Source organism: Panthera uncia, assembly GCF_023721935.1.
Source record: "Panthera uncia isolate 11264 chromosome A3 unlocalized genomic scaffold, Puncia_PCG_1.0 HiC_scaffold_12, whole genome shotgun sequence".
NCBI classification, from domain to species: Eukaryota; Metazoa; Chordata; class Mammalia; order Carnivora; family Felidae; genus Panthera; species Panthera uncia.
The window spans coordinates 10,913,945-10,927,554 of NW_026057579.1; the positions used below are offsets into that span (position 1 = coordinate 10,913,945).

The 13,610-nt window shown below is 45.8% G+C and overlaps 1 protein-coding gene across 2 annotated transcripts in view; it reads right to left on the reverse strand.

Moving 5' to 3' along the window:
• Positions 1 to 13,610, reverse strand: part of VIT (vitrin) — an 82,885-nt gene that overhangs the window by 61,088 nt on the left and 8,187 nt on the right. For both annotated transcript variants that reach the window (XM_049651899.1, XM_049651900.1), the window contains exon 3: positions 609 to 765. In XM_049651899.1, the coding sequence (XP_049507856.1) occupies positions 609 to 765 (157 nt within the window). The remainder of the gene's footprint in view (positions 1 to 608; positions 766 to 13,610) is intronic.

A 13,610-nucleotide genomic window follows, 5' to 3' on the forward strand; every position in this document is an offset into this window, starting at 1 on the left:
GCGCTCTCACTCAAAATTAAACAAACTTAAAAAAAGAAAGAAGGATGAGGATTCTGTGAAGGTCACTCTTGCCTCTCCTCATTTAGGCAGTGACTTAGTTCAAAACATGTCATGCTTCCTGTCCTCCTTCCTGGAGGACAGCTGACCAAGCAGTGCCACCTGCCACCCTCCTTCTCACGTGTCCTGTTCTACTTGTCTCCAGGCCATCGCCACGGCTGTGACACCACTTCTCTACACTTCTGTGCCTTGCTTAGTCACATCCTGATTATTGCCTTGTTCAGCACATACAGGTAGAAAAACCATGCTTCACGTCACCGAGAACTGTGGCTCCCTTGTCACGAACATGAGAGAGTAGAATTCTCCCCATCCCATGAAGTCAGTCCTTTCCCCGGAGGGCTGTGAAAGGAGACTCGGGGCCATGCTTGGCCTCTGCCTAATCCCAAGGGATAGGGTTGCCACACGAAATACAGGATGCTCGGTTACATTTGTAGAGTCTCATTTGCTAAAGCAGGCAGTCCTGCATGGCAGGGGGTGGGAGGGGTGGGGGGTGGGGGGGAGCCCTGCCCGCAGCCTGGGTGCTGGTTGTTAAGCCCCGTGGAGCTACCCACCTGTGAATCGCAGCACCGCACACGCTTGAGTAAGATGCGTAGATGTCCGTGCCATAAACGTGGTATTTGGGGTCTTGGCACCCTGCTGGACATTTCACAACGAACTCAGGATTGATGATCTTTCCGGCTTTGACATCACAGTTGATCTGAGGCACAGCTGGGAAAGCAAAATGAGGCCAAAATTACACCTAGGGGTATCAGCTTATACACTGGGTGGCTCTGTCAGGTCATACATGATCATTTACTTAATCTCTAAAAGCCAGGGCCTGGGCCGACCCTGGGTCCTCTCCATATAATGAAAGCAAAGATATAATTAGGACATTCCTCAGGCCAAAAGAACAACAGTGACCATCCACCGCATTTAACCTGCTGAGAGCAAAAACAGAGGTGGATTCTTGTGCTTATTCAGACAATTGAAGAGGAGAACTCTGGGAAAAGACCCACCTCCGGTGGGGGGGTGGGGGGGTCAGCAATGTCACTGTGGGTCTATGACTGGGGTACACTGGCTTTTCAGATGCTCTGGAGCTAGTTCGGGAAAAGAGGGAACTCTCAGACGACCTTTCGGGCCACAGGGAAGGTATTTCAGGGAGGGTGGATGAGGGAGCACGGGCTGGGGCCAGGCGGCCTGATGCATCAGAGGCTCTGTACTGGAGCCGGGTGGGAAGGTGGGGATGGGGGGGGGGGCTGGGCCGGGTCAGGAGTCTTGAGGGCTTGTGTTCTGCGCAGGAGGTGGGACACAGTGGAAGGTTTCTGGGCAGGGGAGACAGATAATGGAAGAGATCTTAGGTCATGGTCCTAGACAGGGGTCCTAGGTCCGGGCTCAAGATGATAGTAATATTTACTCATCTGCCTCAACACATGATGGAAAACTAGGATCCTCCCCACCCCCATCCCCTCTGCAGAGCAGCCAGGGGAAGCTCAGTCTTTCCTGTCTCCTTTGTCGTTCTTTGGCTTTGTGACGGCCATTGCCAGACTAGCACCATCCATCAGGCAAGTGTTCTAGAGCCGAAAGCTTGTCTGGGAACGAGGTGAGGTAGGTTCTCCAGGGGCAGCAACTAAAAGGGGATGTAGCTGTATCTTCCTTGGAGAAATTTCCCTCAGAAACTCTGAAGGACCAGGTCTCCTGGACGATACTATACTGGTGCCCTTGCAGCTGGGAAATGTATTCCATTCAGGGCCCTGTTCTCCAGAAGGGATTCTGAAACATGAGCACAGTTCAAAAAATAGGCAGAGGCTCAGGAGGTGTCTGTAAACCATCAGGTGGGAGGGCTGGCTGGCAGAACGAGTTGTCTGGCCACAAGGAGGCGAGAATTCGGAGGCAACAAGTGATTGCCGCCTTCACACGTAGGGCTGGTGTGTGCTAGGACACCAGAGGAACAAGCTAGAACTGAAGGAGTGACTTTCCATAGAGGCAAATTTTGCAAAGAAGAACCTTCCAGTGATCGAGGTTGTCCTTGAAGGAATGGGCTGCCTTGTGAAGCGGTGCGTGAGCTGAAGTACGCAGGCAGGGACTGAAGAGTTGAAGACGAGATTTCTCCATTGGGTAGGAGGTAGAATCAAGCCCCGCCCAGGGCTAAGAGTCGGTGAGGACATGCATGGAGCCAGGATCTCTGCCAGGCCACCCACCCTCTCCCTGGGTTACTGAGATGGTCTCAGAGTTGTTAATGGCTTCCAGCTGTACCCAAAACTCTCCCCACCCACCCCCCACTCTCTCTCTCTTTTAACCCTTATGTACTTGAATGGAGCAGAGTTGCATTTCTCTCAGACTGCAGAGAAAACTGATGTTAGAACTTCTGCTCTTTTCCTAAACTCCTCCCAGACGATATCGGAAGCCCTCCTCCCCTGGGGGGCGGGGGGGGGGGGCTGAGTCTGATCACAGGCTAAAACAATTTGTGGTCTAGGTTAAGAAGCAGAGTGCTGTGCTCAGAACAGCCTGTGGTTTTCTTCTCCCTACCACAGGTTGCCTCCTCTCCAAAGCTATTTTCCTTTTATCTTTCATTCTCTTAAATCCCGATACTCAAGTCTGCATTTACTATTTTGAGTCTCAGAATATCTTTTTTTTTTTTTTCTTTTGTAAGCAATTTGGGGGCTGAAGACGCCAGTGTAGTGTCTCCTTAAATTAGTTAATTGATCCCTGGGCGTAAGTGGACGTGTTCGGCTCTCCTCCCTTCCGCACACCACTTCCCCACCCCCAAATGCATCTGCTCCTTTACATGGACACAAAACGGAAGCATGCCTTCTTGGTTCTTAGGGATTTGAACTAGGAGGTGACCAGCTCTGCGAACTGGGATTTAAAGTGGATGTGACTTTGGCTCTCCTGGAGGCCAACCCAAATCTTCTGGAGTGGAATAAATGGGGGTATATCTGGAAGCTTATTGCCTGAGTATTACACAGTGATCAACGCTATTGAAAGACTTTAAGGTATACACAACACACGCAAAGGATTTTCCATGAAATAGTTGCTTCAAAAAGACAAGTGGCGGGGGGGGGAGGACTGTCACACGGGAATATTTTGCTTCCTGCTAATCAAGTTCCCCTTTCCCTCAAGGGGTGTTTGTTTCATTTTTTACAAAGGCCTGGAAGTGCCCTAAATAAGCTCTGTTTTAACTGCACCCAATTGGATTAGCAAAATCAGTGAATTAACTCAACCCATAGCAGGGAAAGATGAAATCAAGCACATATGCTCATGTACTTTGGAAAAACAGAATGCAATGGCAAAGTGTGGCTAAAGGTCAAATATTTGTTAAATTTGTACAGAAAGTTAAGCTGGAGAGAGTGAGCTAATTAAAAGTAATTGCCCAAATCACTGGAAAGTGTAATGTCTGAATTCAGCCTCAGGAAGAAGCAGCCATTTGCATTTTGGGGGCCACTTTTCTTTGAGTATAGAAACCACAGTTTGGTTCTTTAAAGTATTCCCCCAGTTATTTGTGAAGTAGTCTGTTTTCTTGTAACCTCGAAGAATCTTTCATCCATCCACTTATAGCCCAAAGGAAGTGATTTCTCTTTGCATTTCCTCTGAATACTTTTGAACCACTCTGATCTTACAGCTTAGGTTTTCCTTTCCTTTTTCTTTCTCTTTTGTTGTTCAGGTTCATTTTCGTATCTCCCTTCACCCTTCTCTGGGTTTTATCTCAACCGTGCAGAACTAAGACTTCCTTAAGAGGACAAGACAAAATTAAGGCAGCTCAGGAAGTATCATCCTCAGGTCTGAGGGGAGGAGGAAGACCTTTGGCAAATGCCTGGTGAGGGGGGTTGGCAGCGTGTGCTGCTTCCCCACTGTCAACCTCAGAGGATAACCTAGAAGTCATCAAAAGGTTTACTGCCAGCAACGTTTGAAGAAAGCAAGACGAGAGCCTCTCCCGGTCCTTCCAGAGTAGACAGGTGCCATGGTGGTGAGGGAGCCCGGGGCTGAAGTCACAGAGATGCTAGGGTTGTCCAGAACTGCTTGGGTGGAACCTTTGCACAGAGACCTGTTCCTTGGCCATGTACTCTTCTTCTCCCTAGTAGGATGCCTTTAGGTTACCTTGCTTTCTCATGGTCACTATCACTTTCATGACAGAGCTCACATGAGAGCATTGCAGAATCCGCCAGGATTTCTTCCTGGCGGTCCTTGGCACCAGCCATAGGCAATAGGGAACCGCTTACAACCCAGATGATTAGAACTGAGAGATGAACTATAGTTGCTGCTCACTGAGGTCCTGTGTTTGCTGTATGGATCTCAGCGGGTCCCTGGGCAAAACTGGTACTGTCTGAGTCACTATTTCATACAACACAGGAATACTAGAGGTAGGTCTTCTGCCTGATCTAACAACGGATCAGGTGATGGGTTATCAGACTGGGTAATGTCGCATACAATACACCAATCACATAGCAGACCAAATCAAACAGAATATACTTGTTTTCTATTCATCTTTTCACTGATCCCAGGTGAGCTACATTGCTTCTGGAAAACAGATAGGTTTCCTAATCAGTTAAGAGAAGCCCTTTGTAAGGTTGCCTCCTGGCAGCTTATGAGGAGGAATTATTATAACATAAAAGCACTTATGTATAAACAGTTTTGATGTGAAATTTGATTTGTTAGAAATTTGAAACTGAATATGAAATTTGTTAGACTGTGCTATTGAACTCAAGCAAAGTCCAATTTTTAAGATAATTAGGCAAAAACATTAATGAAATAAAAATGACCTTTAAATAAAATTTGAAGATGAACTGTCTCCTTGATCCTCATGCCCAGTGACCAGATCATGTGAATTCTTCCTTGGTAGTGACTTCTTTTGCAAAGCATTCTTGCCCATTTTTCTTAAACGGTCCTTGACCACCTTGAATCTTTGGGCAAAAACCATCAATACTATTTTGCTGCCCGTGGAAAAATTTCAGAATCCTTAAGGCCTTTCCTAATCCCCTCCACAGGACTTCTGGGCTCGCCAATATTGCTCCTGGCACTTTTCAAATGCATGTCATCTTGCACACTTGGCTTGTAGCATTTCCCACACCTGGAACCCTCTTTCTTATATCTGTGTAAATGTTACTACTTGTCAAGGCCCCAGTTTCAGTCAGATCTTCATCTACCTCCTGGAATATATATTCCACAAAAGTAGGGATTGTTGTCTGCTTTGTTTACTGCTGATCAAAAATGTCTGCTGAATGAATGAATGGATGAATGAATGAACTGGTCCATTAGCAAATCTTATTAGTTTTATTTCCAAATCTGCTATTTCTCTCTACCTCCATCTTGGTCCAAGTCACCAACATTTCCTGTCTGGACTATTAACATAATAGCCACCTATCTTGTCTTCTTCCTTCCATGTTGCCCACCCTTTGCCCCAAGCTTTCCCCATTGGAGAGTCAGGGTGACTCTTAAAAAAAAATGTAATCACATTTCATCAGTTTCCCGATTAAAACCCTCATTGGCTTCTTATTGCCCTTAGGATAATGTCCAAGCTCCTTGAGATGGTCTACAAGGCCCAAAGGACTTGGTCCCTGTACTCCTGTCTACTTACTCTCCTACCACTGTTACTTGGTGATGAGAAGGTGCTAGGCAACAAAAGCCTAGAAGAAGGAGCCTTCAGACCGAAAGAAGAGCCAGTGCAAAAACTCTGATGTGGGAATGGGCTTGGTGGTTTGAAGAATATAAAGGAGGCCAGTGTGCGTAGAGAACAGTGGAGGAGGGAGAGAGAGATCTCTGATACAGACTGGGAGGTCAGCAGGGGTCAAATCACACGGGGACTAGATGAATTAATAATCCTGCCATAACCAAGATGTCAGAAATTGTTTTTGCTAGCCCTCTTTCCAGGACTGTACAATAGGTTTTTTTTCAGAAGAAATTTATTGATAAGCCTACTCGGGATAGAGGCTGAGCTTCCCAGGACCTGTGTGTGGGCTGAACTCTTCAGAGAGGCAAGGAGAAGCATCTATGTGTAAAAGGGGCTTGAGAGGGAGGTAGGGGCATGAGATGGTAAGGGAGAGAGAGCGAGGGTGAAATGAGGTGCTAGCAGAAAATTTTATGCTCTACAAGATGACCTCTTCTGTTGATCCTGGAAAGTCCATAGTAAAAGCTCCAAAATATGATAAAACATCAGATACAGGGAAGTTTCTTGCACAAGTTAGTAAAGTAGCTGAATCACAGGACAGGATGGAACAGGAAGGCCATTGCAACACAGGAGTGCCTAGGTAGAGAAATCATGAAGTTCATTGCAGATTCTCCAGAAATCATGGGGAATGCTCCAGACTTTTTAAAAGATTACAGAACTGGTATTTATACAGGTTTAATCTGGCATCTGAGGTTCCATGGTGGCCAAGCTAACACTGGGACGACATCACTCTAGATGATGGAATGACAGCATTAGTTAGAGGTGGGGCTGGATTTGAACTCTAACATGTCTGATTCTAACACTATACCACATTTTCCCTGAGACAAGCTTTTGCCAAGATGTGAAGGCTTGGGGTTAAAAATATTTTCCTTTGGTCATAAAAGATTCCTTAAGAAGACTTTATCAAGCGACATTGGAGGGAAACATAAGACATGTGATGGAAATTGTTTACAAAGGCAAACCCAGTAGAGAGCATGTGCCTCAACAGGTAACTCCAAGCTCAAGCTTTAAGCACTTCTTAAAAACTCTGTAAAGGTTGGTCCTTCTAACCAGGCTTCCATATGCTATGGAAGGACAGCGATGAAGGAGTGACTGGAGAACAGAGGTTAATCTATCTGTGGCAACACAGCTTTTGGGCAGCTGCAAAAGTTTGTGTCTCTAAAAATAACCTATTTTTAGTTTTCAAAGGACTCTAATACACATTTTTTTCTTTCACTTGAACCCTACAAAACCTTGAGAGGTATATTATTTCTACATTTCAGAGAAGTGAGTTGACTTGCCCAAGCCCAAGTACTAAGTAAGTGGCAGAGGTGGGACCCGCACTCAGGTCTCTGGCTCTAAAGCCAAAGTTTTGCCGCTTCCACCTGTTTACTTCTTCCGTAACTGAGAGAAAGAATTAAATTACTCTTCCCTAATCTAATCCTAAGGGTTTTCCTGAACTCAGAGGTCACTGACAACCACCAGTGGGTGAATATTTCTTGAAAATTTGTGTGTGTGTGCGCGCGCGTGCACTCATCTGTGCATTTATCCCATTGCTTTCCTGTTATTTCTGACAAGTGCCATGGTAGAGTTTGCTCAACTAAAAATCTGCAACGCAGAGAGTGCACCTCCCTTCTCACTCCCACCTCAGAAGGAGGGCTAGAAAGTGAATCCTCTTCCTGTTTCGTGGTCTGAGAAAGGGCACACACACCATTCTGTGTGGAGAACACACTGGTGTTGGTACCAGGTGTCTAAGAAGCAAGCAAGCACTGAAGGTTACTCACAAGTTGCTACAGCTAACAACACGTGAGCCTACTCGGGAAGCTGTGTGTGTGTTCTGCCCAAATCCGACAACCACCCAGAGCTGTCTCTTCATCAGTGTCCAATGCCCTAAATAACCAAGTCCCAGAACAATTACCTCTTCATGCCCAAGGCAGTACCTCTGGGAATCATCAACCTTTCACGGTTGATTGCAAAAATCTTTCCATGCCTTACAAGGTATTAAGGTTAACTTATTGGAAGGAACCATGTGGATTAAAGGTTGTACATTTCACTGCAAGTTAAGACTATTTTAACAGACTCAATGTAATGGAAATATTTCAGAATGTAGCTTTACTGCCCTGGAGAATATCTCACTGTTACTTATCCTACTGATTGTTATCTTCATTGTGTAGACAGCTCAGGAAACTCTGAGGGTCCCCATCATCTAATGAATGGCAAAGAACAAAGCTTCTCCACCTGGCCTTGTCTAGTCCTAACCCATTTCCCAGCTGCATCTCCCATGACTCCCCCACACTTAAACCGACCGCATCACTCACTGTTTCCTGACATCATCTTCCACTTTTTCCCCAGGATGTCTGGGCTTAGTCTACCTAGAAAATCCTCCCACATACCTCTGCCCTACTTTCAGTTCGTGTCCTACCTCGAATGCTTCTTCATCAAAGCAGTATGAATCTTTTTTTAAATTTTTTTTAACGTTTATTTATTTTTGAGACAGAGACAGAGCATGAACGGGGGAGGGTCTGAGAGAGAGAGGGAGACCCAGAATCTGAAACAGGCTCCAGGCTCCGAGCTGTCAGCACGGAGCCCGACACAGGGCCTGAACTCACGGACCGTGAGATCATGACCTGAGCCGAAGTCGGACACTTAACCGACTGAGCCACCCAGGCGTCCCAGTATGAATCTTATTCATACATCCCTTGTTATTCTTATGTAATCATTTGCCACATTTTGCTTTATTTTACAGTGGGTTTTGGATGTTGTTTTTGTTGTTGATTTGTCCATCCATTCAACAAATACTCAATGAGCACTCAATGAGTCTTCATGTTGCTTTTGATCTAGATGGCAAGACAGACTCTATAAAAAAGCTCTTCTAAGAATGTGGGATAAGTACAGAGCAGAGAAGTGTAGTGCACATAGGAGCCATATAAACTCGTTTAGTGTGTGTGTGGCAGTGGGAATTAGGTCCAGGAGGTCTCCCCTTTGCATAATTTAATTTTATCTTCTACAAGATTGGGTGCTCACTGAAGTCAGGGACTCTGCAGGATGGATGGCTGGTAACATGTTGCATGGAGCTGATCATGGCTCTCACCTGTGTGATGCCATCTCGCCTGAACCCACTTTTAACGGAAGCCATTGCTTCTGAGGCTCTTCTGAGGCTTCCTTACATGTAGAAAAGCTATGGGGGAGACTTTATAACTTAAAAGATTTTTTCCCTCCTTTACAGACACTGCCTGGCAGGGATTGTTCCAGAGATGCTGGTGGACATAATTTAAGGGGAAACATATGATGCGTTTGTTACAGTGTGGCCTGAAATGTTCATGAGTTGAAGACTAGGCTCTTTTTGAATGTGGAATCTACACATAGATGAAGTTAACAATTAAAATTCATAAAGTACAGTGACTGCCTTAGGAGAAGAGTCTTATGAATATACCCAAACCCTTTAATAATTATTTGTAGCCTACAACAATCGAGAAAAATGCCCCCACATTTTGGTCATTTGTTAGCAACTGCTTGAATAGGTTTGTACTGACTATGTCTACCACTGAGGTGCCTCTAAGTAAGGTCAGACCCATGGCTCCAAAACATATCAGGAAAATGAGAACCTTGAGAAATCACCTTTAAAAATAAACTTGGTGAAACTCTCATTGCATATAGTGTGGTAAGCTTTACCATGGACTATATAGTGGGTTGATTTATTGAGACATTAACTTAGGTTTATTCTGATTGTATCCCCCCCCCCCCCCCCCCCCCCCTTACTATTCTAAGAAGGTAGTCAGGCCTTTGTCTTCTCCCACCTCTGGAATTCAAGGTTGCAAGAGAGAGGGCAGAGTTGCCCAAAGACAGCTCTCCCTCATGCATTGGGAATTCATTTCTCCAAATCCCCCTTGTTTGAGAGCACTGAGTTTGGTCAGCCCAAAGAGTGATGAAGAAGAAATGATCTTCCAAGACTGGGAAGGTGGGAGTGGGCAGGTAGGTCTCGGTGGGAGAAATGTCTCTGTTCCCTAATAGCTGCCTTGGAGGAAAATCATCTGGGAGCAATACCTGGTGTGGTGCCCCTCACGGTGAATCCTTAGTCCTGGGACTGCCGCCATCTTTCCCAAGATCCCACATTTCAGAAAACAATGGAGTGCCCAACTTCTACAGATAACATGGGCTTGGACACTGAGCAGGGCAGGGGAACTCCCTGAATACTGTAGATTGCATAAGCCTTCCAGGGACTGGAGCGGGGAGGGAGGAAGCCCCTGTAATGATGAAATTTTAATTTCTCAGCCCCTGGAAATTGGCAGTTTGGAGTCAGACTTGATTTGATTAGAAAATGAAGTGATGTGATAAGCCAAGCGTGCTGGAATTACATTGTGCCCAATACAATTGTGTACATGAAAGCAAAATATTAGCTTGAAATGAATGGTCATGCATAAGAGCGAGGAGTAAGTTTGTAAGAGCTTCTCCCATTTCTTTCTTTTTTTTTTAACCTTTGCTTTCCCTTTTGTAAGACTCCCATGCCAGATTATTTTCAACATGTAATACCTTCTTGGTCTGAAGGGCCCCCAACGGAGATAAGTGATATCCATGAGGGCCTCTGGGGAGCCATAGGAAGACCAAAGAAATGGAAAAAGGAAAAGGAGATGAGAAGAAAAAGAAATGATAAAGAAGACGAAGACGAGAAAGCAAAGTCTACATGTAGACAGAATAGATGCACTTGTATGGCACGCGGCTTCTGGCCAGACCAAAGGAAGACACCCACGCTGGTTCCTCCTTTTCCTGTTCTCTCCACATCGCTTCTACTTTATTTCCTATTTGGTCAGCCCGTAGTCATCCCACACCCCTCATCTGTCTCCAGGCAACAGATACTTCGTTCCTAAGCCCTGGCTGGCTTGGCAGAAGGCACTAAGAAAGCATCTGGGGTTGAACCTCACACAGACCTGCATTTCCAATCTGGCTCTGCCAGCCTGTGGCACCAAGTCGTGGGCACTGAGTCAAGAGCAGCGCTGCATGGGTCGTAGGGGTCAGTGTCCACTCACCAAAACTCTCAGATTACTTTCTTCTTGTTAGCCTTGAATGGGCACTGGTGCCAGCGGAGGGCTGGCCCGAAGAGGGCCCAGCGGGCACTGATGAGTACCCATGGTTTTACAATCATGTCTGAAAGTACCCCTGATCTGGGATGTCTGTCTACTTCATGGGTTCTCAAATTTCACCAGGCACTGGGATTACAGGAGGGCTTGCTAAAACATGGATGGCTGGGCCCCGGCGCTCGCATGTCTGATGTCAGCAGCCTGGGCGGGGTGGGGCAGAAGGCCCCAGGTGCTGCTGGTGCGGCTGGTGCGGCTGGTCCAGGAGCACACTGTGAGCATCACTGACCCAGTTCGTTCTCACACCGAGGCCAAAGTGACTGGTTTAAAGCCTTGCTTTTATGATTTCCCTTTTCTGCCTAAAATCCTTTAGTAGCTCCCTACAAGATACATTTTGGGGTGTCAGCTGAGCTGGAAATGAAACAACATCTTCCTTGGGGAAGAGGAAGGAGACCACCTCCTCCCCACTTCCTCCTTTTTGAGCGTCTCCTGGGAATATGGGCTCCAAAAAGGCCCACCTTTTGATCTTATGATGCAAGGCCTTCAGCCTTCTGACCTGTGGATCCGTAAATACTTACTTCTAGAAGGAGCTCGGGGCTGTCCAGGTATAGGGGAGACAACCACGGAGTCCATGCATTCATCTCTCAAGGAGATGAGAGAAGATGTAATTGTCGTGCCTCCTACTTCACTGTAGACCTTCGTGTGAAGTGCTGGGCAGACTCAGTAGACGCTTTCACTGTACCCATACATGCGTGTAAATCCGTGCCCTCACCAACAAACTGCATGCTCTCTCCTCTCTCTCCATTTGTCGGCAGAAGGAGTTTTGTGTTTTTTCAATTTTTTTTTTTTTTTCTTGGCAGGATGGTCTTATTTCCCCAGCACAACCCTAACTACTTTATTCTTCTCTGAGAACCACCCTGCCGCCTGGGATGATGCAATTAGGTTCTCTCTCCCAGGAATGTGGAGTCAGTATTGACAGACACCTTGTGCACAGAGTGGGTAAAGGGAGGGGGAGAGGGAGGACCAGGGAGAGAGAGGGAGAGGGAGACAGTGAGGCAGACATGCATAGAGAAGCAGAGGTACTCATTCTTGGGGCCTTTTGTCTGGGGTGCGGTTCCAGCAAGTTCCAGCTACCAACCCCCCACCCACGTCCTGCCAAAATCCCTTTTGGAGTTATGCTGATTGCAACCAAAATAATGTGCGCTGAGATATTCCCATAGCCCTCATAAGGAAGTCCAGATTCCCCGGCACGGTAACAAAGCTCTCCACGATCCCACGCCTGTTTAGTCCTTCACCTCCTATCTCAACACCTTCACTTCCTACTCTATGTTTCAGTCATATCAAACTACTTTTTAGCTCTTTCCACTCTTCAGGCCTTAAGCGTGCTGTTTTCTCTCTGCTTGCATCCCTCTCTTCTCACCTTTGCCTGGTCTATACCTAGTCGGTCTCCACGTATCAGTGTAGGTGTGGTGCTTCCTCCAGGAAGCCCTCCCAGATACACAGCTCTTCTCCACATTCTTGGAGTACCTTTAGCTGCCTGGTGACTTGCCTTTCTTTCTCCCTAGATTTTGAGCTCTGTGAGGGCAAAGACTGAGTCTCAATCGCTGTTGTATCTGGGTGTCTAACATAGAAACCGGTACTTGGTGGGCACTCAATAAATACTGATAAAATGAATGGAGTGCCTCTTTGCCATCAGGCACCTACCCCAGTGGCAGACTGACAACAGCGAAAAGAAAACATGAAAATGACTTTGGCCTCAAGCTATATAGACTGTCATTTGGAAATACTCCTGAGGTAAAGAATCAGACATTGCCATGGTTTGGGAATATCTTATTACCTTCACTGTATCCCCATCTCCCTACCCCCCTTATTTCATCATTGTGCCAGGGTTTCTAACTAGAGAAATGGCCTCTTGCGTGTATTGATTCAAATGTGCTGCATCACCAGGGAGATTTCGAGTATAAGGTTAGAATTTAGCATATCAGAAATCTAATCCATTTGAGATCTCTCAAAGAGGTTTGCCTTTGGGTCATTTAGCACAGGCTTTCATAGTCACTGACAACTGTTGTCATGGTAATCATGGAGCCTTTCATGATTTTTGTAGATGAGTTAATGAAGATACTGGAAACAGCCCAAAGGAATTCATACTTGGGTATGCGTTTGTCTCCATATTAACCCAATCATTGTTTTGAACACACATCTGCCCCTGGGCTGATTCTCTTGGCTCTTGGTACCGACAGGAATAAATAAACAACTGATTCCTTTTTAGGATTTTAGGCTTGGAGGCTGTGGATGGCTGCTCTTTTGGTCTCATTTCAACAGGAAATCCCACATGGAGGGTTTAAAGGAACAGAAGGGAAAAAGAATGGTGTGTGAAGCAAATATCTTTCTTTTATTTCAAATTATTAATGTTGCTGATTGCCAGCATCTAAATTTAATGCCTATGAAGAAGTTTCAGTTGTGGGAAGCGCAGAACATTGACTATATCTACAGCATTTCTTTCATGGTCCTTTATAAATATACCTTCACTTAGGCCTCCATCAAATGCACAAATTTAGATCCAGATATCTGAGCGTGTTTACAGTATTGGAGTGTGAGATTTTCCATCTATGTCCTGTCCTGCTAGTGATTTCCCAATATCCATTCTTCCTTCTTTCCTGTAATACAACCCCTTACTTTTAGCTAGGCATGTGGATGCTTGAAATCAAGACATTTCCCATTCTTCCTTAAAGCTGGCCAATGACATTTAAATAGAAGTGGTGTATTTAACTTGCTGGACTTATCTTTAAAGGGGTGGGTATGTGTCCTTCTTCATCTCTTCCTGCTGACAGGAATGTGGATGTGATGGATGGAGCTGGGGC